Below are 24,551 nucleotides of genomic sequence, written 5' to 3'. Positions count from 1 at the left end.
GGGATTGGGGGCAGGAGGAGAAGGGGACGACAGGGGATGAGATGGCTGGATAGCATCACTGACTCGATGGATGTGAGTCTGAGTGAACCCTGGGAGTTGGTGATGGACAGGGAGGCCTGGCGTGCTGCGATTCATGGGGTCACAAACAGTTGGACAGGACTGATCAGCTGAACTGACACTAAAAAAGATTTAATTAATTAAACTATGTCCTTATTAGCCTCAAGTTCTTTAGTGACCCATTGTTTCTTTCTAAAGTATGCAATTTTGTTTTCTTTAAAAGGGCACCTTTCCTTCTTTTTGTAGTCGTATTTTACTGATTTATATAATACTGCATTAAATAATGAAAATGCATCAACAAACACAGTTGACAAGTTTTTAGAATGAGAAAATCTGATTATCACTGATGTAAAACTCAGCTAGCAGAAACAGAATTATAACAGTAGAGACCTGAGCAGCCTATAAGCAATACATATCAAGCTTACCATGGTCTTCAGTCAGTATGTTATTAAAAGAGAACAGAGACTATCAGTCAATCCAGTCAGTTAAGTGAAAGAAGAGAAATTTTACTGCAAGCTAATGCCTGTGTAGGCATTTAGAACATGAGGTTGAATTTCCCATTATTGTGAAAGAAATGGACTAGTCAACAAATAATAGTGGAACATTAGGGAATTTTAGGAAAAAAAAAAAACATACAAAACATTCCTTATTCCAGATAGATCAATAATCTAAATGTTTTAACAGAAAAGTAAAGTAACTTTGTTAGAAGATTGTTTTAATAATCTCAGGGTGGAGAAAGCCTTCTTATGAGTAAATAAAGGACATACAGGAGGTAAGAAGACAAATACTTGCCACAAATATAACACAGTACTGCTGCTGCTGCTAAGTCACTTCAGTCGTGTCGGACTCTGTGCGACCCCACAGACGGTAGCCCACCAGGCTCTGCCATCCCTGGGATTCTCCAGGCAAGAACACTGGAGTGGGTTGCCATTTCCTTCTCCAATGCATGAAAGGGAAAAGTGAAAGTAAAGTCGCTCAGTCATGTCTGACTCTTTGCGACCCCATGGACTGCAGCCCACCAGGCTCCTCTGTCCATGGGATTTTCCAGGCAAGAGTACTGGAGTGGGTGGCCATTGCCTTCTCCAACACAGTACTAATAACATACAAAATACCTTTAAAACTCAACAAGAATGACAAGGTTATCATTTTTTTTCATAGTAAAAAAATATGAACAGGAAAACTATGGTTTAAAAAAAAAAAGGCCAAAATATTCAAACTCACTAGTAAAAAAAAAAATATGATTAAAATAATGATACCTCCATTAGCCACGGGGGAAAAAAAAATCTTAGACCATTAATGTCTATTCTTGGCTAAGGTGCCTGTTAGCAGGAACAGAAGTATAGGACTTTCGCACTGATTATAAATCACGTTTTATGATGTGTTATAGACCCTTTAGTGGGCCTCCCAGGTGGCTCAGCAGTGAAGAATCTGCCTGCCCATGGAGGAGATGCGGGTTGGGAAGATCTACCTATCCCTGGGCTGGGAAGATCTCCAGAGAAGAGACTGGCTACCCACTCCAGTATTCTTGCCTGGAGAATCCCATAGACAGAGGAGCCTGGCAGGCTACAGTCCATGGGGTTGCAAATGAGTTGGACATGACTTAGTGACTACACACAACAAATACAATTCCACTTCTAGAATACTTGCACGTGTACAGTAAGATCCACATAACAAGAATGTTTATTTTAATGATGCAAATGACAAAATATGCTAATAAAAACTAAGATACAATCTAGTCGTTTATCAATAGTGAGGAAGAGAATAGCAGCACCCGACAGCCCAATGCTAGGCTGGTAGTATCAGCGAGGACTTGGCTTTGCTATGAGCTAGTGACACTGACAGCCATATTCTCCTGATAAACAATTTCACAGAACATCAACGTCAGACAAGGACACTGTGTGACCTCTGTCATTATGACCAAACAAGAGAAAAACAGCATCACGCCATAATGGTAACTGAATACATATAAAATATGAATGTTCTCAAAGCCACAAATAGGATCCTAATCCATGCCAATATTACTTATCACAGCTTAAGCCTTGGTCCAGTCTTCCCTCCTTTTGGACAAGACTTACTAAGAAATCCATCATGGAATTATCCAGTTTCCTAACAGTAGCCAACCCAGAGCAAAGCCCCAGTTTCTAAAATCCTCTCCCCAAACCATCTAATACAAGCCTAATCCTACAATGTCCTTTCTACCATCCTCTTACTGAGACATCCTGTGGTTCCCCGTTATACACATCCCTCCTCTGCTTCACAAATAAATCCAATGTGCTCAAATATAAACGTGTACCTGGCATCTCTGTCTGGAGAGCACAGGCAGATGAATGGTTAACTGGCATAACTATCCTTTGGAATACCAAATAACTTAGTTATACTAAAGTAGATTTAATTCTTTAAATATTTTTTAATGTGTACCATTTTTAAAGTCTTTGTTGAATTTGTTATACTATTGCTTCTGTTTTATGTTTTTTGTCTGTGAGGCATGTGGGATCTTGGCTCCCTGACCAGGGATTGAAAACCTGCACCCCCTTCACTGGAAGGCAGAGTCTTAACTACCAGACCACCAAGTCCCCTGAAGTAGATTTATAACACATTAAAAAGATCTCCAAGATAATGACTGAAAAAAAAATGCAGATGCAGAAAACATATAAATCCATATATGTTGGAACAAACAGTGTGATATGACAGCACAGAGTAAGCTACAGACAGACTGGGCTATTCCAGTGTTCACCATTAGAAGAAAACGAGACCTGGTGGTAAAGGAGACTGGTGGTCAAGGGGAAATTTCCATTACTGCTTCAATACATTGCTTGACTTTTTTTTAAAAACACTGAATAATTTACATGTGATATACATAATTAAAAGATATGAATAAGTTAAAATAAAGTGCAACTTTTTCCTCAAAACAGTTGTTTCAAAGCAAAGTTTCTAGTGGTCTCCCCCACTACATGCCCTTCACAACATCTAAGCTAGGGAACCATTGTTAGGAAGCAATTATTCTTCATTTCATAATCCATCCTAAAGATGGCTTTAAGCCATTTTCTTTTAAATACAAGGCTTCATATAACTGAGACTGCTAGGCAACTGATTATCGGATGTGAATGTCAAAGTCACTCAGTCGTGTCCAACTCTCTGCGACCCCATGGACTATGATTACCAGATAAATGAGTGCAACATCCAATAGAATGATTAAGATATTCAAGTATATAAATGTGAAGCCAAAAATAATTGAATTAAAAATGCAAAAGAAAACACACAGTTATCTCGAAGCTAAATGATCGTTTATGTGAAAGAACCTAAAATGTTCCTGATTTTTGAAACCTAGTTTTCAGAATACATTTTAATTTTAAATGGACTGTAGGCAACAAAATATTTTCTTCTGTATTAATAAATCAAATTAGAGTACTAAATTATTTCTGAATATCCTCCATTAACAGTTTTACAGTGTCTTAATAATAAAGCTTTATGTAATTAGCATCTATAATGTCCTGGTCCCAACCAATCATTTTCTTCTTCTAGTCAAAAAAAAGTTAACATTACTATATTTAAAGCTGTTGACAATCATTCTGAGATAACATTACACAGCTGAATTGTGAAAGAATTAAAATTTCAATGATAAATGAAGTACTTCTTGAATGATAATAATGTACAGTATTGTATTAAATAAGTGCTTTGACTTTTGCCATCTCATTTAATTATTTCCAAATCTTATGAAGTTGAAATTATCCCACTTGAAAAAGATAAAAAGCCCTGCTCAAAAAAATTAAATATTTGCCTATAACTCCACTGCTAGAAATGGCAGGGCCAATATTCAAATCTTGGTTGACTGCACTCCAAAAATTGGTCTTTCCTATATTCCACACTTCCTGTGGAGAAGAATCAATTCTCAAGTTTTTCTCAACAAATGATACGTCAGAAGTGAATGCAATTTATAAAGTAACACCTCCCCCCACAAAAAAAACCCCTCTACTATGAACGAAACTTCTATATTCAGTTTTTCTTTTAGGCTAATACATTATACAGTATTTTAATTAGATTCCTGAGTCAATAAAACATATTACAAAAATATCACTGTCCACATATTGTGTACAAATGACACTCTAAAAAACGGCAAATTAGTACTAATACATGAACTACATATTTATAAAAACATCTTAAAACAGTTGCAGATCTTAATTACAGCTACAAGAAGACAAGCTCTGAACTAATAGAGCTTTTTTCTAATACATGTACATTTACAGAAAACACTACTGAAGTTAAAAAAAAAAAAAGTCCAACTGAACAAAGATGCCATTTACTATTAGACACTGATATTTAAAAACTTGCCCTTTTAAAAGGGAGTGATCTTTTTCTGGAGAAAGACTTTTATCACTAATAACTATTTGGAAGGAAAAAAAGTCTTCCTATATCCTTCATCTTTCCTCCACTTTTTAGCTAGAATTTCAAGGAAAGGTGTTTTAAATTAATTGTAATTTGATTAAGTAATGTCTTTATGTACCACAAAGCTTTCAATAATGTATTAAGCACACACAGTTCCAAGAACTCCACCTCTCATTTTTTTTTAACCAGATAAATCACCGGCTCCCTGCTAGTAAACTCAATTGTAGAACATAAGCTGGACTCAGGTCTAGATAAAAATATACTGGTAAATAACTGAGCTGGACTAGCAAGCAGCTGTAACCAGTAACTCCGAGACACAGCCTCACAAGTGCATGCTTCAGATGGAACCAGTAACTCTCCTCTGGATCTTTACATGCAATTTAAAGAGGCATCACAAGATGATGTTCTTTATTAGCAAAAACATGAGTTTTTCAGATAAAAGACATTAGGACAGAATTAATCCCCTAAATATTAAGAAACAGAACACAGTACTTTAAAATAAGCCCTGATATGATAAAATGACAATATAATAAAGAATCAAATTTTAAACACTGTTCTTTTTTTTTTTTTTTGCTTTTCTAAGGAACTGGAATTTTTCTACTTCCTAAGTGAACTTCCTTTCAACTGACATTTTTCTGAAATTAAGGACTGTAAACCACAAGTTGGCTCAGTGGCTTGTGGCTGAGATTCCCAGGTGGCTCAGTGGTAAAGAATCCGCCTGCCAATGCAGGAGAAGCAGGTTCGATCCTTAGGTTGGGAAGATCAAGGAAATGGCAACCCACTCCAGTATTCTTGCCTGGAGAATCCATGGACAGAGGAGCCTGGCAGGCTGGAGTCTGACACGACTGTGCGACTGAACACATACACCTCACAAATTAAGCTGATTCAGACCTTATCAGTACAATACCTCTATAAACCTGTGTTGCCCTGCTGCCACCTGCTGGCTCCTGACAAAATCTAAAGGTTAAACAACTTGTGGATTTCCTTTCTTAGGCCCTACAGCCTTCATTCACTGTGACCACAATAATGTTTAGCCCAAATTAACAAGGATGGTCATTTTTGTAAATCAGCCGCAAATAAAAACCTCCTTGAGATTTGTGCATGTGTGCCTTTGACTAAAAAAAAAAAAATCGGACAATAAAAGTTATGTAAGAACTGTTTTCGCTTAAAAAAAAAAAAGCCAATGTATAACCACAGCAGCCAATACTTCCACCTGCTCCCAATATAGTTCAAAGAGCAAGCTGATTTCCTTTGTTGCTGACCAAAAAAATATTAGTGCGGTATTCTGTACCACTGGTGCTGCTGCTGTTGCTAAGTCGCTTCAGTCGTGTCCGACTCTGTGCAACCCCATAGACGGCAGCCCACCAGGCTCCCCCATCCCTGGGATTCTCCAGGCAAGAACACTGGAATGGGTTGCCATTTCCTTCTCCAATGCATGAAAGTGAAAAGTGAATGTGAAGTCGCTCAGCCTGACCATGCATAGTAGTAAACTATTTCCTCCTCCGTACTATTTCTACATCTTATCCTCACTTCCATGGTAACAGGTAGCAGTAATTCAATAAATGTTTGTTGAAGAGAAATAAATATTTCTTATTCAGTAATACTATCTCAACAAACGAGACTCACACTTTTACCTGAAGAAGAAATAATAGATAATATCAAAAGTGTAAAGCCAGCAAGCTTTAAGGAACTGTTATCCATTTTATAAACATACTGATTAAGCCTTCTGTTGGCTGCTAGGATTATAAAAATATGACACACAGCCTAGATCAAGGGTTGGCAAGTTATACTCCGTAAGCCTAAAAATTAGCCTGTTGTCTTTGTAAATAAAGTTTTATTGGAATGCAGCCACACTCACTGCTTACATATTGTGAATTGCCATTTTCACAACTACTATAGCAAGACTGAGCAGCTGTGACTTAAGACAGTCTGGTCCATAAACCCTGCAACATTTACTATCTAGCCCTATGCAGAAAAACTCACAGTCCATGCAGATCTGAGACTAATGGTTTGAATATCCTGGAGGAGGAAATAGAGGACCTCAGGGTAAGCTTCCTAGATGACACAGTTAGCTGAAACTTAAGTGAAGACTGTGAGGCAGCCCGAGACAGAAATCAGAGAGAAGGTAAAGAAAGGGCTGGAGGCAGAGGGATACAGGGCAGGTTTTAGTTACATGGTATTGTTAGAATGCAGTGTACAAAGTGGTGAAAGACAAAGCTGGAGAAAAGGGCATAATAGGCTACAGTTGCCAAGGTGAAGAGTTTGTATTTTTTAAACAAATATATCACTTTATGCTTATACTGGCCAGAAAAATAAAAATCAAACACATACACACAAATCCACCTCTGGAAGAATATATCAAGAAACTAGTAAAAAAGAAATAATAGAGGGAAAGGACAGATAAAACTGGGGTCAGAAAGACTTTACTAAATATCTTTTTAAATTTGTTTTTTAAATCACATGAATGCATTACCTATTCTAAAATTACATGTTAAAAAGTGTGTTCCTTGCCATAAAGGAAATATTTAAGGACTTTAAATGAGAGGTGTTAAGAGCAAACAAATTAGATTCTGTAGATGAAATATAGAGGAAAGCTGGAAAGAGCAAAGAGCAGTCAGGAAACTATTAACAGACCACTGATTACTTAAAGCAAGCACATTAACAATGTATTATGAAGTTTACAACATATTAAGAAGCAAAAAGTATGACAATAGCTCAAAGGATGGAAAAGGAAGTAAAGGAGTTATATTACTGTAGGGTTTTACATTGTTTTTTAACTGGAATAACATTAATTAAAAGAAAACTAGGATAAGTTAAGGATGAGTACTACAATGTCTACACTAACAATTAAAAATACCACAAGGAAACCTTTTGTGCACCAGGACCCAGGAGAAAAGAGCAGTGACCCCACAAGAGACTGAGCCAGACTTGCCCGAGTCTCTGGCAGAGGCCTGGGTCAATAGTGGCCTGCCGCGGGGTCAGGGGCACTGACTCACCTAGGAGTTGACTCCAACAGTCCTGAATATGACAGCATAAGTCTTTTTGAAGGAGGTTCCCATTGCTGCCATTACGCCTACCATAGTTTGGCCTCAGGCCAAACTACAGGGAGGGAACACAGCCCCACCCATCAGCAGAAAATTGGATTAAAGATTTACTGAGCAAGGCCTTTCATGACTCAGATAACTATGATGGTGTGATCACTCACCTAGAGCCAGACATCCTGGAATGTGAAGTCAAGTGGGCCTTAGGAAGCATCACTAAGAACAAAGCTACTGGAGGTGATGGAATTCCAACTGAGCTATTTCAAATCCTGAAAGATGATGCTGTGAAAGTGTTACACTCAATATGCCAGCAAATTTGGAAAACTCAGCAGTGGCCTCACGACTGGAAAAGGTCAGTTTTCATTCCGATCCCAAAGAAAGGCAATGCCAAAGAATGCTCAAACTACCACACAATTGCACTCATCTCACATGCTAGTAAAGTAATGCTCAAAATTGCCCAAGCCAGGCTTCAGCAATATGTGAATCATGAACTTCCAGATGTTCAAGCTGGATTTAGAAAAGGCAGAGGAACCAGAGATCAAATTGCCAACATCCAATGGATTATTGAAAAACCAAGAGAGTTCCAGAAATATATCTACTTCTACTTTATTAACTACGCCAACCCCTTTGACTGTGTGGACCACAACAAACCACCTGACCTGCCTCCTGAGAAACCTGAATGCAGGCAAGAAGCAACAGTTAGAACTGTACATGGAACAACAGACTGGTTCCAAATCAGCAAAGGAGTACGTCAAGGCTGTATACTGTCACCCTGCTTATTCAACTTATATGCAGAGTACATCATGAGAAACGCTGGACTGGAAGAAGCATAAGCTGGAATCAAGATTGCTGGGAGAAGTATCAATAACCTCAGATATTCAGATGACACCACCCTTATGGCAGAAAGTGAAGAGGAACTAAAAAACCTATTGATGAAAGTGAAAGAGGAGAGTGAAAAAGTTGGCTTAAAGCTCAACATTCAGAAAACGAAGATCATGGCATCTGGTCCCAATACTTCACGGGAAATAGATGGGGAAACAGTGGAAACAGTGTCAGACTTTATTTTGGGGGGCTCCAAAATCATTGCAGATGGTGACTGCAGCCATGAAATTAAAAGATGCTTACTCCTTGGAAGGAACGTTATGACCAACCTAGATAGCATATTGAAAAGCAGAGATATTACTTTGCCAACAAAGGTCTGTCTAGTCAAGGCTATGGTTTTTCCTGTGGTCATGTATGGATGTGAGAGTTGGACTGTGAAGAAAGCTGAGTGCTGAAGAATTGATGCTTTTGAACTAGAGAAGACTCTTAAGAGTCCCTTGGACTGCAAGGAGATCCAACCAGTCCATTCTAAAGGAGATCAGTCCTGGGTGTTCATTGGAAGGACTGATGCTGAAGCTGAAACTCCAATACTTTGGCCACCTCATGTGAAAAGTTGACTCACTGGAAAAGATCCTGATGCTGGGAGGGATTGGGGGCAGGAGGAGAAGGGGACAACAGAGGATGAGACGGCTGGATGGCATCACTGACTCGATGGACTGAGTTTAGTGAAGTCCGGGAGTTGGTGATGGACAGGGAGGCCTGGCATGCTGCATTTCATGAGGTTGCAAAGAGTCGGACACGACTGAGCGACTGAACTGAATAACTAATTAGAGAATATATAACTCCATTGCTAACACTAGCATGGGGGTTCTCTTTCTGCCCCCTCCTCATGCCTATGTCAGAAGCTTTCTCTATCTCTTTTATACTTTAATAAAAGTTTATTACACAAAGCTCTGAGTGATCAAGCCTCGTCTCTGGCCCTGGATTGAATTCTTCTCCTCCGGAGGCCAAGAATCCCAGCGTCTTTTCATGGTTCAACAACAACCTTTTATAGGGCCACCCAAGACGGACGGGTCACGGGGGAGAGTTCTGACAAAACATGGTCCACTGGAGAAGGCAATGGCAAACCACTTCAGTGTTCTTGTCTGAGAACCCCACGAACAGTATGAGAAGGCAAAAGGACATGAAACTGAAAGATGGACTCTCCACGTTGGTAGGTGCCCAATATGCTACTGCAGAAGAGTGGAGAAATAGCTCTGAAAGAATGAAGAGGCTGGGTCAAAGCGGAAACAACGCCCAGTTGTGGATGTGTTCTGGTGGTGAAAGTCAAGTCTGATGCTATAAAGAACAATACTGCATAGGAATCCGGAATGTTAGGTCCATGAATCAAGGTAAATCAGAAGTGATTAAACAGGAGATGGCAAGAGTGAACATCCACATTTTAGGAATCATTGAATTCAAATGGACCAGAATGGGTGAATTTAATTCAATGACCATTATATCTACTACTGTGCGCCAGAATCCTTTAGAAGAAATGGAGTAATCCTCATAGTCAATAACACAAGCAGGTTTAAATAAGAAGCCAAAAGAGAAAATTAAGTGGAATTTTAATTAAAAAAATTTTTTTTAGAAAAAGAGGGACATTTTTAAAGAGGGACACAAAGGAACAAAAAAACTGATGGTTCAAAACAAGAAAAATTAACAAAATGGTAACATAACATTACCCAAGCCATTACCAACCCATTATGGTTGGTAAACCCAACCATAACAGTAATTAAATATAAATGAACTAAGCCAATTAAAGGACACAGATTGTCATTCTGGATTAAAAAACAAGACCTAACTACATGCTCTTTACAAGGGTCATTTTAAAAATACTAACACTTACAAACTCAAAGAAAAAGAACAGAAAAAGACAAATACTAATTAAACAAACAAAAAGCCAGGACAGCTATATTAAATATCAGAAGATTTCAAGACAGAAATTATTCCCAAAGCCCAGAGATAAACAGGGATATTTTATAACGCTAAAAGGTCTGATCCACAGCAGACAAAACAATCCTAAGAGATCTATTCCCAATTAACATACTTAAAAATACACTAAGCAAATGTTAACCAAAAGGGGACCACAGATAAATCCACTGTCATAGTCAGGGCTAACAACTCACATAGAAAAAGCAGACATGAACAGTTACATCAATATTGAGATATAAAATACATTAAGTAATTGCCTATTGGTTAAGAGTAGAGGAGAATAAGTTAAAGTAACAGGAATGAAGGGAACAATTAAAGTTGAATTAAAGAAAATGAAGCCTTATACAAACTGATGATACGACTCCATATATTAAAGGTATGGGTACCTCAATTCTGTGGCCATCAGATGAAAAGTGAAAATTAAGGATCAAATTTATTGGAAAAATTCTAATATTATAGATCTTTTTCTTACCAGCATCACTGTTAAATTCATAATTCTTCCAAGGTTATCAATGTAGTAGACACTGTCTTGATACCATGGATCACAGTGTAGGTAATTGTACATTCCAAAAGCATGCATGTGTTCCAGTGTATATTGATCATCTCGAAGTTTTACTTCTGCCACAGCTGAAATATAAGAAACATAAACATAAACACGAAGAGCTTTCCTCAGATTGTTCTTTTCTGCAGAATGCCAATAAAGTTAAAAAAAAAAAAAAAAAAGAACACTAATTACCAAGGCCTTTGGGACAATTTACTTATATTATTCATTCAAAAACAATTTCTGGGCACCAACCAGGCACTGTGTGCAAAGGGTAAACAGTGAATCAAACTGACGAGGCCGTTCGCTTACAGAAGTTATAGTATAGTGCTGCGGGACATACAGCTTTTCACACTCTTTTCTTTTAGGTACCTCTTCCTTATAATTACGAATATAAAGAACAGAGAAATTCTAAAATTGAAAGATTCCCTGTCTTCTGGGCAAATATTAAGTACACTACATTATAAAGTGTTTTTGTACTTTTAAAAATCCTTTCCTGTCTATTAACTCATTCACTTTTACTACATGTTAAGAAATAAAGAGAATGTTTTTATTATCTCATTATATAATGATGGAAACAAAGTGTAAATGGTGACTACTAATGTTATACCACATCTTTCCCAAGAGTACAGAACAAAACAGTATCGTATCTGGAACAGAAACAAGGTTTCCTACTCAAACAACAGTGCTTCTTTTCCACTAGGGCATTAGAGACTTCCATAATTTTACTTTTTTCAAGCTTTACTGAGATATAATTGATATACAGCACTGTATAAATTTAAGGTGTACAACATAATGATATATGTATGTATTGAGAAATGATTACCAAATAAGTTTAACACATACATCCATCAACTCACATAGTTACAACTGTTCTTATTATAAGAACTTATAAGATCTACTTTCTTAGCTGCTTCGACAATTTTAAATCTGCCTCCCACTCCTCCTTCTCATCTATGTAGATAGAAACCCTTATAGTTCAGGGCTGCTCATGACCTAGAATTAATTTCTGTTCCAAAAGGAAATACATAAGTAGACTATGCTTAGCCAGTACTTTACTTAATTATGAAACTCACCTTACTATATTCTGATTGCAAGTATTTTCGTCTTTTTTCCCCCAAATGCTCACCTGTCCCTACTTTTAATACCCGTTTTGAGTACTGGCTGACTTACATTTATTCATTCATTTATTCAGCAAATATTTTAATAGGCATAAAATCACAGAATCTATTTTCTTAACACTTGTGATCCAGTGGGGAAATGGACGTTAGGCAAATAAATAAATACATTATATATAAATGTAAGTGAAGTGAAGTGAAAGTCGCTCAGTCATGTTTGACTCTTTTCGACCCCATGGACTATACAGTCCATACAATTCTCCAGACCAGAAAACTGGAGTGGGTAGCCGTTACCTTCTCCAAGAGATCTTCCCAACCCAGGGATCAAACCCAGGTCTCCCGCATAGCAGGTGGATTCTTTACCAGCTGAGTCACAAGGGAAGACCCATATAAATGTAAATATGTATATAATTAATCAAATAAATATATAATTAAACTGCAATAAATTGTACAGAGAAAAATTACTGGAGACTGAGAACCACTAACACTGGAAGCTGATCTACTTGGGGAAATTAATGAAGGCTTTCAAAAATTTGAGCCAAAGGGACACAGGTTGAATCCCTGGATTGGGAAGATCCCCTGGAGCAGGAAATGGCAACCTGCTCCAATATTCTTGCCTGGGAAATCCCATGGATAGAGGAGCCTGGCGGGCTACAGTCCATGGGGTTGCAAAGAGTCTGACTTGACTGAGCGCAAACACACACACACACACACACACACACACACACACACACACACAAAGGATAAGGTAGAGTTAACTTAAATATGCCTACACACACACACCCACACACGCCCCTACACACACACACCACACACACACACACACACCTACTTATCACTGGCAAAGGACAACAGGCAAAAGTAGAAGGAAAAACTTGATTTCAAAAAAACAAGTCAGAGAGTCCAACTTAACTGAGCGCACACACAAAAACACCCACCCACCTTATCACAAGGAGAACTGCACGAGGAAAGGCTAGAGACGTGTGAAACTAGAGAACTGGGCAGAAGGTGGATCACAAAAGGCCCTGCTATATTCATCTTTGCTGATAAACTCAATGTAATAATTCATTTACAAGCTTTTAAGTAGGAGAGTAAGGTCTAGATTCAAATTTACAGAAGGTTTGCTGCTACTTCTAAGTCGCTTCAGTTGTGTCCGACTCTGTGCGACCCCATAGACGGCAGCCCACTAGGCTTCCCGTCCCTGGGATTCTCCAGGCAAGAACACTGGAGTGGGTTGCCATTTCCTTCTCCAATGCATGGAAGTGAAAACTGAAAGTGAAGTCGCTCAGTCGTGTCTGACTCTAGCGACCCCATGGACTGCAGCCTACCAGGCTCTTCCGTCCATGGGATTTTCTAGGCAAGAGTACTGGAGTGGGGTGCCATTGCCTTCTCTGTACAGAAGGTTTACTTATAACTAAATATGGAAAACAGAGCAGAGCAAAGGAAACCCTGGAAGACCCACCAGGATGCTACTGCAGTCATCCAGGTAAGAACGGCTGAAGTTTAGAGACCTCCAGAGGTAAAACCATTGTAACTTTATGATGGATTTGATAGAGGCTGAGGAAACTGTTATTACATAACTCGAGGGAGTGTTTATTTTATCTGGAAGCTAAAAATACATACACACAGATTAGAAACAATCAATTCCTGGTTTTCTAGCACCACTGTGTGGATTAAACGCGATACTGCAGGAAGTATACACGCTAACATAATGGCGCAAAGCAGTAACACGAGGCAATGATACAACAAATACATTTTCTTCATACGCGTGCCAAAGACCTGGGCAATGCTGAACAAGCCAGAAACTTCTTAGCCCTTTGCCTTAGTACAAATGCGTACTCGACTGTGAATGTACGGATCTGGAAAACCGTGTTAGGAAACCATGAAACAGTCTGTCTTGCTGCATTCTGACAAGATTATTTTATATAATTTATTAGGACACAAGAAAAGGGCACATTACATACTTAAAGTTACTGCATTTATCATGTCAATCATCTCAAGTATAAAAAGGCAGATAGAGGAAATGAAAGGAGAAAAGCAACATCCAGAATGTGACAGAGCTTAACCACTGGCAGGGCTCTTCTGCGGAGTCTACAGGAGAAGACGATGGCCGGGAGTCTCCAAGCCAGCTTGGCTCTGTGAGTTGACTGAAGATGAGCGATCTCTTTTATAAAGAGCTAAGAAGTCAGTGTAGTAAACTATTTTATTATTGGAAATATACTACAAGAGCCCTACTGGAAAAGCCTTTTCCCTTATTCTTTTAAAAAGCACCTGGGGCCTAACAAGAGGGGAGTCTCCCTTAATCTTTACCTAACTTTCTTAAATAACATGCATGGGACCTCAAAAATCTATAGATTTTCATTCACAAATTGATTTATTGAATGTCTATTATGTGCCAGACATGGTGTTTGGCATTGAGCAAATACTGGTATATAAAAGACAGGGTTCCTGGCCAAAGGATGCTAACAATGGCCACAATTACAGCTTCGTGTCCTTTTAGAACATACAATTAAATTGAATTACTTTACAAAGGTCACTTCGTAGACCATTTATCTTCTTTCCACCTAGTTGCTGAGTTTGCCGCTCTTTGCATATAACGATGTGAAGAAGCCAGAGTACAAGTTTGTAGAGCTAGTTCTGAAGCAAATGCATAGAACAGGGCAAGACTGATTTAGCAGCACTGCTCCCCCTAAACTCTTCTATATAAGCTTCTGTACCATCATACTTAGATCTGCTTTTCCCCAAATTTTCCTCCAGAAGAGCAGGCATGAATTTTACAGTAAACTTACACAAAACAATAGTTACACGGCTTTTCTCTCTCTTTATTTTAATTATTGCCTAAATTTTTTAACCAGCTTTTATTCTCCTTGCCTTGAAGAAACAGCCCAGGGACCAGGAAGAGTGTGTGCTTTTGGGTCAGGTTAACCACTGATGAGCAGCTTAAAGGGTAAGTTACCTAAATGTCTACCCTGATTTCTCACCTGTCATAAAAGTGAGCAATACTTACCCTATAAGTTATTGACAGGCTTATATTAAAAAACATGTGAAGAATTTGCTATATGATGCCTGAGAAGAGTGTTAATTTCTCTGTTCCTATTCTCCCTTCCAAGGCTAATTCTCACATAGCTGTTGATGATTTCCTTCTCTTCTGCCTCTTCTGGGCCCTTCCGCAGGTTGGTTATCTCCTTTTCACTGGCCCCTTCTCCTTCACCTAAATATGTCGAAAATTCCCCCACTCACAAAACACATGAGAAAGGATTCCTTTGCTCTGCACTCAAAGCAGAGCTTTCTTCCGCCCTGTATTTCTCAAACTTCTCTAAATAAACAGTTTACACTCCCATTTTCTCATTATGCTCCTGAATCCATTTCAATTTTGTTTCCAGCTCTAATATTCTACAGAAATTACTCTCTCACTTAAAAACATGTATTGAGCAGCCAAGATGGAATAATAGTGGCCAGATTTAGCCTTCCCTCGGAAACAACCAGTAAGACAAAATAAATCAGACAAAATTATATAAAACAGTGATTTTCAAGACATGAGACAACAGGCAACAAAGGACAGTGATCCTTAAGAGATGAGACACAAATGAGGTCAGCCCTACCGTGCCCAGCTTGGTGCCCTGACTGAGGGTCCAGCCCACAGCACAAAGAGGGGCGAATGAAGTAGAATGTGGCCGACTCCCTGGGTGGAGGAATCTGAACTGAAAAGTCTGGGGAGACCAAGGCAGCTACAGTTCATCAGGCAGAGTACCAGAGGAGAGAGCCGCAGAGAGAGCACTCCACAGATCTGCAGAGGCCTCTCTCAAACACTCAGCAGACGACGAATGGCACATGTTTGAGGAAACCACTCCAGGCCAGGGAAAGGACCAACTGAGGGAACAGCGATGGGAACTCACACAGGCTGGGAGCTGTGATCGTTCCCATTAGGTAGATCAGAGCGAACTCCTAATTCATAGGCAAAATACACAGAATGGTCCTGTCTCAGAGGTGAGGAATAATCAGCCACAGACTCAGCACTGCTCCAGACTAAGCTAAAAAAAAAATTTAAGAAGACCCAGTGAAGTTAATGTAATAAATTCAAGTAACTCAACTGCATCACAGAACAAAGTTCAAGAAGATTTATAAGGATACAATAGGGTAAAATTCACAACTTTTTTCATCTAAAGATTACCAGGTTTACAAAGAGGAAAGAAAACAAAACCCACAATGAAGAGAACAATCATTCAACAGATGCCAACAGATAATGGTCACAGAAGTTATAATTAGCAGGATAAAACGTTAAGTATTGATTAAAGTAGATTCCAAATGTTCATAACTAGAGATATGAAGGATATTAAAATCATTTAAATCAAACTTCTAGAGATGAAAACTAGATGAAAAATACATTGGATGGAATTAATGACAGAATAGACATTGAAAAAGAAGAGTGAAATTAAAGGCATGAAAACAGAAACTACCCAAAATAAAACAGACTTAAGAAACCTCTCTGAAGGTCCAGTGTTTAAGACTCTGTGCTTCCACTTTAGAGGGCACAGGTTGCCTGGTTGGAAAATAAGATCCTGCATGCCACGCAGCATACCCAAAAAGCAACAAAAAACAAAACAACAAAAACAGAAAAAATAAAAAGAGCATTGATGAGCTGGTGTTTAACTTCTCATAATCTAAAAATGGGTTAACGAGGACTTCCCTGCAGGTCCAGTGGTTAAGAATCCACCTGCCAATGCAGGGGACAATGGTTTAATCTCTCATTCGAGAGGATCCCACATGCTGCAAGGCCGCGAAGCCCACGCGCCACAACTGCTGAGGATGAGCTCTAGAGCTGTGAGCTGCAACTCTTGAGCCCATGGGCTGCAACTGCTGATGCCCACGTACCTACAGCCTGTGCTCCGCAACTAGAGAAAGAATGGAGACAACGACGAAGACCCAGCACAGCCAAAAAGGAATAATAAATGAATAATGGATAACTAGATTCCTTAAAAGACTTCCCTGGTGGCTCAGACGGCAAAGTGTCTGTCTACAATGTGGGAGACCCGGGTTCGATCCCTGGATCTTCCCGACCTTTAAGATTCCTTAAAGGAGAAAACAAAGAAGGGAAAAAAAAAAAACCAGTAGAAGAAATAATGGCTGAAAACTTGCCAAAACTGATGAAAACTACAAATTCAGGGATCTAGGAAGCTTGGCAAACCCCAAGTACAAGAATTATGAGGAAAACCACATCAACATACAATATAATCAAACCACTCTAAGTCAGGATGAAAGAGAAAAACCTTAAAAACAGCCAGAGGAAAAAGAGATATCATGCATAAAAGAACAAAGGATAACATGATTTCTCATGAGAGACAATAAAAGTAATAGACACAGGGGTAAAATCTTTAAAGTAGTGAAGGGAAAAAACCCGTCATCCTAGAATTCTGTACATGGCAAAAAATATCTTTTGAAAATCAAGGCAAAATGTTTTTAGACACACAAAAGCTGAACTATTTCATCACCAGAAGACCCACACTATAAGAAATATTAGAAGTCCTTCAGGCAGAGGAAAATTATACAGATAACACTATGGATCAACATAAAGGAATGAAGGGCACCAGAAATGGCAACTATAGAAGTAAATACGTTAAGATTTTTCCCTCTACTTTTACATCTCTTTGCCAGGAGAAATATCAATAACCTCAGATATGCAGATGACACCACACTTATGGCAGAAAGCGCCATAAAAAAAAAGCCTCTTGATGAAAGTGAAAGAGGAGAGTGAAAAAGTTGGCTTAAAGCTCAACATTCAGAAAACGAAGATCATGGCATCTGGTCCCATCACTTCATGGGAAATGGATGGGGAAACGGTGTCAGACTTTATTTTCTGGGGCTCCAAAATCACTGAAGATGGTGACTGCAGCCATGAAATTAAAAGATGCTTACTCCTTGGAAGCAAAGTCATGACCAACCTAGATAGCATATTCAAAAGCAGAGACATTACTTTGCCAACAAAGGTCCATCTAGTCAAGGCTATGGTTTTTCCAGTGGTCATGTATGGATGTGAGAGTTGGACTGTGAAGAAAGCTGAGCGCTGAAGAATTGATGCTTTTGAACTGTGGTGTTAAAGACTCTTGAGAATCCCTTGGACTGCAAGGAGATCCAACCAGTCCATTCTGAAGGAGGTCAGTCCTGGGTGTTCTTTGGAAGGAATGATGCTAAAGCTGAAACTCCAGTACTTTGGCCACTTCATGTGAAGAGTCGACTCATTGGAAAAGACTCTGATGCTGGGAGGGATTGGGGGAAGGAGGAGAAGGGGACAACAGAGGATGAGATGGCTGGATGGCATCACTGACTCGATGGATGTGAGTTTGAGTGAACTCTGGGAGTTGGTGATTGACAGGGAGGCCTGGCGTACTTCGATTCATGGGGTCCCAAACAGTTGGAAACGACTGAGCGACTGAACCGAACTGAAGAGGTAATTAACTATTTAAACAAAATGTTGAGTGCCTAAGAACTGATCCTTTCAAATTGTGGTGCTAGAGAAGATTCTTGAGAGTCCCTTGGAAAGCAAGGAGATCAAAACAGTCAATCCTACAGGATATCAACCCTGAATATTCACTGGAAGGACTGATGCTGAAGCTCCAATGCTTTGGCCACCTGATGTGAACAACCAACTCAGTGGAAAAGACCCTGATGTTGGGAAAGAGTGAGAGCAGGAGGAGAAGGGGGTAACAGAGGCTAAGATGGTTGGATGGCATCAACAACTCAATGGACATGAGTTTGAGCAAACTCCAGGAGATAGCGAAGGACAGGGAAGCCTGGTGTGCTGAAATCCATGAGGTCCCAAAGAGTCGGACACAACTTAAGAGACTGAACAACAACATAAGTTTATAGTAATATGTAAAAGTAAAACGCATGACAATATCATAAAGGAGAGAAATGGAAGTATACTTTTGGTTCTCAAACTATACATGAAATAATAAAATATCATTTGAATGTATCATGTAATAATTTAGAGATGTACATTATAAACCTTAGGGGCGTGCCTGGTAGCTCAGTGGTTTAAAAAAAAAAAAAAATCTGCCAGCCAGTGCAGAAGACCTGGGTTCGATCCCTGGGTTGCAAAGATTCCCTGGAGAAGGTAATGGAAACCCACTCTAGTATTCTTGCCTGGGAAATCCCATTGACAGAGGAGCCTGGTGGGCTACAAGGGGAGATCACTTCTGCCTTTTTCTTCCTCCCTGTTCCCTCCTAACTAACTCTGGGCCAGATACAGAAAGGAACAAGGGAAATTCTGGGGATGATGGCTAAGTTTAATTTCTTGATTGTGGTAACGACTTCCTAAGTGTATACAGACACTCATCAAAACTAACTATACAGTTAAATATCTGTAGATTATTGTCATTTATATCTCAATAAAGCTGTTAAAGTGCTGCAATTAATATGCCAGCAAATTGGGAAAACTCAACAGTAGCCACAGGACTGGCCACATTCCAATTCCAAAGAAAGGCAATGTCAAAGAATTGAAACTACCACACAATTGTGCTCATTTCACATGTGAAACTGAAAGTTGCTCAGTCGTGTCCAACTCTTTGTGAGCCCATGAACTATACAGTCCATGGAATTCTCCAGGCCAGAATACTGGAGTGGGTAGCCTTTCCCTTCTCCAGGGTATCTTCCCAACCCAGGGATTGAACCCAGGTCTCCCACATTGCAGGCAGATTCTTTACCAGCTGAGCCACAAGGGAAGCCCCACATGTAGCAAGGTAATGTTCAAAATCCTTCAAGTTAGGCTTCAACAATACATGTACCAAGAACTTCCACATGTACAAGCTGGATTCAGAAAAGGTACATGATCCAGAGATCAAATTGCCAACATAAGGTACATGATCCAGAGATCAAATTGCCAACATCCGCTGGATCACAGAAAAAAGCAAGAGAATTCCAGAAGAACATCTATTTCTGCTTCATTGTCTACGATAAAGCCTTTGACTGTGTGTATCACTACAAACTGAGGAAAATTCTTAAAGAGATGCAAATACCAGAGTACCTTACCCGCCTCCTGAGAAACCTGTATGCACATCAAGAAGCAACAGTTAGAACCAGACATGGAACAACGGACAAGTTTAGAATTGGGAAAGGAGTACGTCAAGGCTGTGAACTGTGACCCTGCTTATTTAACTTATATGCAGAATACATCATGATAAATGCCAGGCTGGATGAAGTACAAGCTGGAATCAAGACTGCTGGGAGAAATATCAATAACCTCAGATATGCAGATGACACCACCCTTATGGCAGAAGGTGAAGAGAAACTAAAGAGCCTCTTGATGAAGGTGAATGAGGAGTGTGAAAAAGCTGGCTTAAAACTCAACATTCAAAACTAAGATCATGGCATCTGGTCCCATCACTTCATGGCAAATAGATGGGGAAACAATAGAAACAGTGACAGACTATGTCTTCTTGGGCTCCAAAATCACTGTGGACAGTTACTGCAGTCATGAAATTAAGACACTTGCTCCTTGGGAAAAAAGCTATGACAAACCTAGACAGCATATTTAAAAAGCAAAAAGCATCACTTTGCCAACAAAGGTCCATCTAGTCAAAGCTATGGTTTTTCCAGCAGTCATGTACCGAAGTGAGAGTTGGACCTTAAAGAAGGCTGAGTGCCAAAGAACTAATGCTTTCAAATTACGGTGCTGGAGAAGAATCTTGTGAGTCCCTTGGACAGCAAGGAGATCGAATCAGTCAATCCTAAAGGAAATTAACCCCAAATATTCATTGGAAGGACTGATGCTGAAACTCCAATACTTTGTCCAGCAAAGGTGAAGAGCCAACTCACTAGAATAGATCCTGATGCTGGGAAAGACTGAGGGCAGGAGGACAAGTGGAAGACAGAGGATGAGATGGTTAGATAGCATCACTGACTCAATGGACATGAATTTGAGCAAACTCCGGGAGATAGTGAAAGACAGGGAAGCCTGGCGTGTTGTAGTCCATGGGGTCGCAAAGAGTCAGACACAACTGAGTGACTGAACAACAAAAGCTGTTTGTTGTGTGTGATATAAAATCATCTATTACTAATCAGTCATGCTTCAGCCCCAGAGATGAAACACTGAAAGAAAAAGATGGATACAGGACTCTCAACACAGAATATAGTCTTAGCAGAGAAAACAGACACCAAATGCTGAGAAATTTGATAAAGTCTATGAAGAATCAGGTCTATGGAAAAGTACATATTCTAATTTGTAGAGATTTTATAGCATAGGTTCTAATAGTCAAGAAAGGAATCTGACTTTCTTATAAACCAAGATGAAAAAATGGAGTATGAATTAGCTAAGTGAAAATATATACATTTACTGAGTGGAGAGTCTAGGGGAAAAAAAATATAAGAGAAAGGCCCAGAAATGGAATTGCTAGGTCAAAGGGCAGTAACATTTTATACAAAAGATTTTTATTGCTTAGTTCTTTGGCATAGAAAAAGACAAAGTGACATTTACTGTTTATGCAGTGTCACAGGGGGTAGCAAAGCGGGTTTTAGAACAATTTAACAACACATAAGACAAGAGAACAAAACTCAATGCTCTGAGCTCTTCGAGTCCAGACACCCCGCCTTCATTCTCACATCCCAACCGCAGAGCTTCACACAGCACAGGTGCCTGCCAACCGTTTGTTGAATTAATAAGAACCCCCTGGGCTGGTTATAAAAGAAATCAAACCATCAGGAGGAGCAGCTCAATCATCTCACACTCTCTAGAAATGGCAGTTTTTAAAAGAATTAACCTCTTCTTCATCATCCTCAAGTAATTCTTAATGAAAGCTCCTCATGTGAACTACTGCAAAGCCTCCGAACTGGTCTCCCCGTCTCCACTCCCTTCATCGTCCAAACTCAATCTCCCAGAGCCTAGGAGTGAACTTGCTGTGGTTTAGTTGCTAAGATGTGTCCGATTCTTTTGCAACCCCATGGACTGTAGCCTGCCAGGCGCCTCTGTCCATGTGATTTCCCAGGCAAGAATACTAGAGTCGGTTATCGTTTCCTCCTTCAGGGGATCTTCCTGACCCAGGGATCGAACCCATGTCTCCTGCATTGGCAGGCAGATTCTTTACCTCCGAGCCACTGGGGAAGCCCCGAAGAGTGAACTCTTCAATCCCCAATTTAGTAATTTCCCTTCTCTACTTAAGACCCTAATGTAAATGACATCTCATCATCTCCACCTGTGCATCCCAAACAATAATCTAAGACCAATACTGGTGAAATGAGGGAGAAAAAGAATATCTTAGTTTTTTCACAGTCAGTGTACTCAAGAGGAATATTTATTGTGACAGTTTGCTTCCTGCTTTTTTGGTGTCAAAATACCCTTCTGATTATGAAAAGGTGGGTGAGGACATGACAGTTTTTAAGAAACAGCTCCACTAAGGAAATTAAAAAGCTGGTAAATCTATGACAGCTGAGCTTTACTTTGTAATTGCCCATGGAAAAGTCTGGGAAACACTGACTCACAGGATAAAAAAAAGCCAAAGATTAAAAAGTGCCTTCACCTATCTAAATCTTCTCACTCTCCCAGTAGATTTGTTTGCTCTTGCAAAACAGCAGTGCAGTAGTGCCCTGCACAGAGTCTAATTGTTTCCCCTTTGCTCAGGCTTTCCCAGGAATGGAATGACCTCAACAACTTCTCTCCTTCATTCAGTCTATGTACTGAGTATCGACTATGCCAACCACTGTCTCTACAGAGTGAGCACTGAGCAAAAGAGAAACACCACAGTGAGCTCCATGGAACTCACAGTCTAGTGCAGGAAACAGATATCAAATAAACAAAGAATTAAAAACTATAACAAGTACTGCCTTAAAGAGAATGGAATGAAGGTGCCCCAAATCGAAAACAGGAAGACTCGTCAGGAAGGTACTATAGTTCAGGCGAGAGATATCAATGATTTGGACCAGGGTAGAGGCATGGAGAAGACAAGATTTTGAGTTGACAGGCTTTGCTGAGAAACTGAATAGGAGATTATCTCGCTGTCCCTCACTGTGCACACTGTTGAACCATGGTAGGCAAGGCATGAGCAGGGATAAGGGAAGAAAACTCAAGGAGTTGCAGGAACGGCAGACACATTTACTGTCTCCTGACTGGCACAGCAGCCGTAGAAACAGACACACTATTTTCTCTTCTCATGGTTCACCTAGCGGACACAGCTATAACGCAGCCGCAACGGCTTCTCAGGTGGTGCTTATACAGGGCACTGAACGTGCACAGTACAATAAATGGTCTCAGCTGTTATGTAACTACGTATTCACAAAACGTGGGCAAGAGCGAGAGGCCGTGTGGCGAGAGTCTGATCACTGCTAATTTGCTCCTTCCCTACAGAGGTTAAAAAAAACAAGAAATACACCAAAGATAAAGCACAAACGACTATGTTGACCTGCGTTAGAAGTCTTCCCATACATACCCACTCTGCGCTTGATTATACTACTTGCTTTGGCCAGTGGAACAACAGCAAACTTACTGCGAGCAGAGCCTGAAAAAACTCTTGTGCACTGCTTGTCTCTTGGAATAAGCCTGTGGCAGCCTGCTGGATGAGACCATATGGAGGAAAACCAAGAAGGGAGCATCTGAAACCATCTTACAGCAGCCTATAGCCAGAGAACACCAAATGTATGAGAAAGCTGAGTTATGACTAGAGCCGCCTAGCTAACCTGTAGACTTATAAGCACTAATAACTGCTTACTGTTTTGAGCCACTGAGTTTTGAGGTGGTTTTTTAATGCAAGGCTAAATAACATGGAGTTTTTATTTATTTATGTAAGGTGGGAGAAAGGGAATGAAAAGAAACAGCAAGCTCATTTTTTCTTATCCTGATCAACTCCTACCTACTCTTTACAGCGCAACTGAGATATCAACTCCCTCATCTAGAAGCTTTCCTAGATGTCTCTGGCCGGTTTGAGAAACATGGAAACACCATCACTATGTTTTGTACATATCCTGATCACTACCTTACCACATCCTCCTGTAACTATCAGCTTACACTTTTCTTCCTAGCTAGACAATAGCAACTTTACATTACTGTGTCATATTCATCTTTATTGTATCAGCATGTACATAAAACAGGCTCTCAAGAGAGGTTGCTGAGTTTCTATAATTTATACATTAAACGAATAAACCCTTACTTGATACTATAAAACCTATTAACTCTAGATTATCGCTCAAAGTGTGATCCACTGACATGAATCAGAATCAGCAGGATTGTGTATCAAAAATGCAATCTCTGGGCTCTTTATCGTCAACTAAAATGCCACTCGTTACATTGTAAAAACATGGATGATTATTCCCGCCACCGACAGATAAAATAAGTAGAAGTGTGGATACTAAACCAACTCGTCTCCAATTTTTTCTCGAGATGTAGAGAAAAGTCCTACGACAGAGTCCTCAATCTGACAGCCTATAAATGCAACGGAGTTTCTCTTCTAAGAATTGGGTCTCAGCCAGAGGACAGGAGCAGAAGGTCTTCCAAAGAGGTGTGGCTTCTCAACGCACACAGGGGATGCTCCAAGAGCAAAGCCTGTCCTGAGCACTCTCTGCAGCAGGAATCAGACCAGGACCGACAGGCGGGCCGGGCCTAGGCAGTACCTCCGGCAGGGCCTCGGGGGCCCG

The 24,551-nt window shown here is 39.8% G+C and overlaps 1 protein-coding gene across 1 annotated transcript in view; it reads right to left on the bottom strand.

Moving 5' to 3' along the window:
• NUDCD1 (NudC domain containing 1) overlaps positions 1-24,551 on the bottom strand; it is a 95,100-nt gene that overhangs the window by 69,960 nt on the left and 589 nt on the right. The window contains exon 2 of the mRNA XM_010863455.1: positions 10,750-10,904. Within this exon, the coding sequence (XP_010861757.1) occupies positions 10,750-10,904 (155 nt within the window). The remainder of the gene's footprint in view (positions 1-10,749; positions 10,905-24,551) is intronic.

Source organism: Bison bison, unplaced genomic scaffold (genome assembly GCF_000754665.1).
Source record: "Bison bison bison isolate TAMUID 2011002044 unplaced genomic scaffold, Bison_UMD1.0 scf7180017864491, whole genome shotgun sequence".
Lineage (NCBI taxonomy): Eukaryota > Metazoa > Chordata > Mammalia > Artiodactyla > Bovidae > Bison > Bison bison.
The sequence above is the reverse complement of the archived record's forward strand: the minus strand, read 5'-3'. Positions and strand labels throughout refer to the sequence as shown.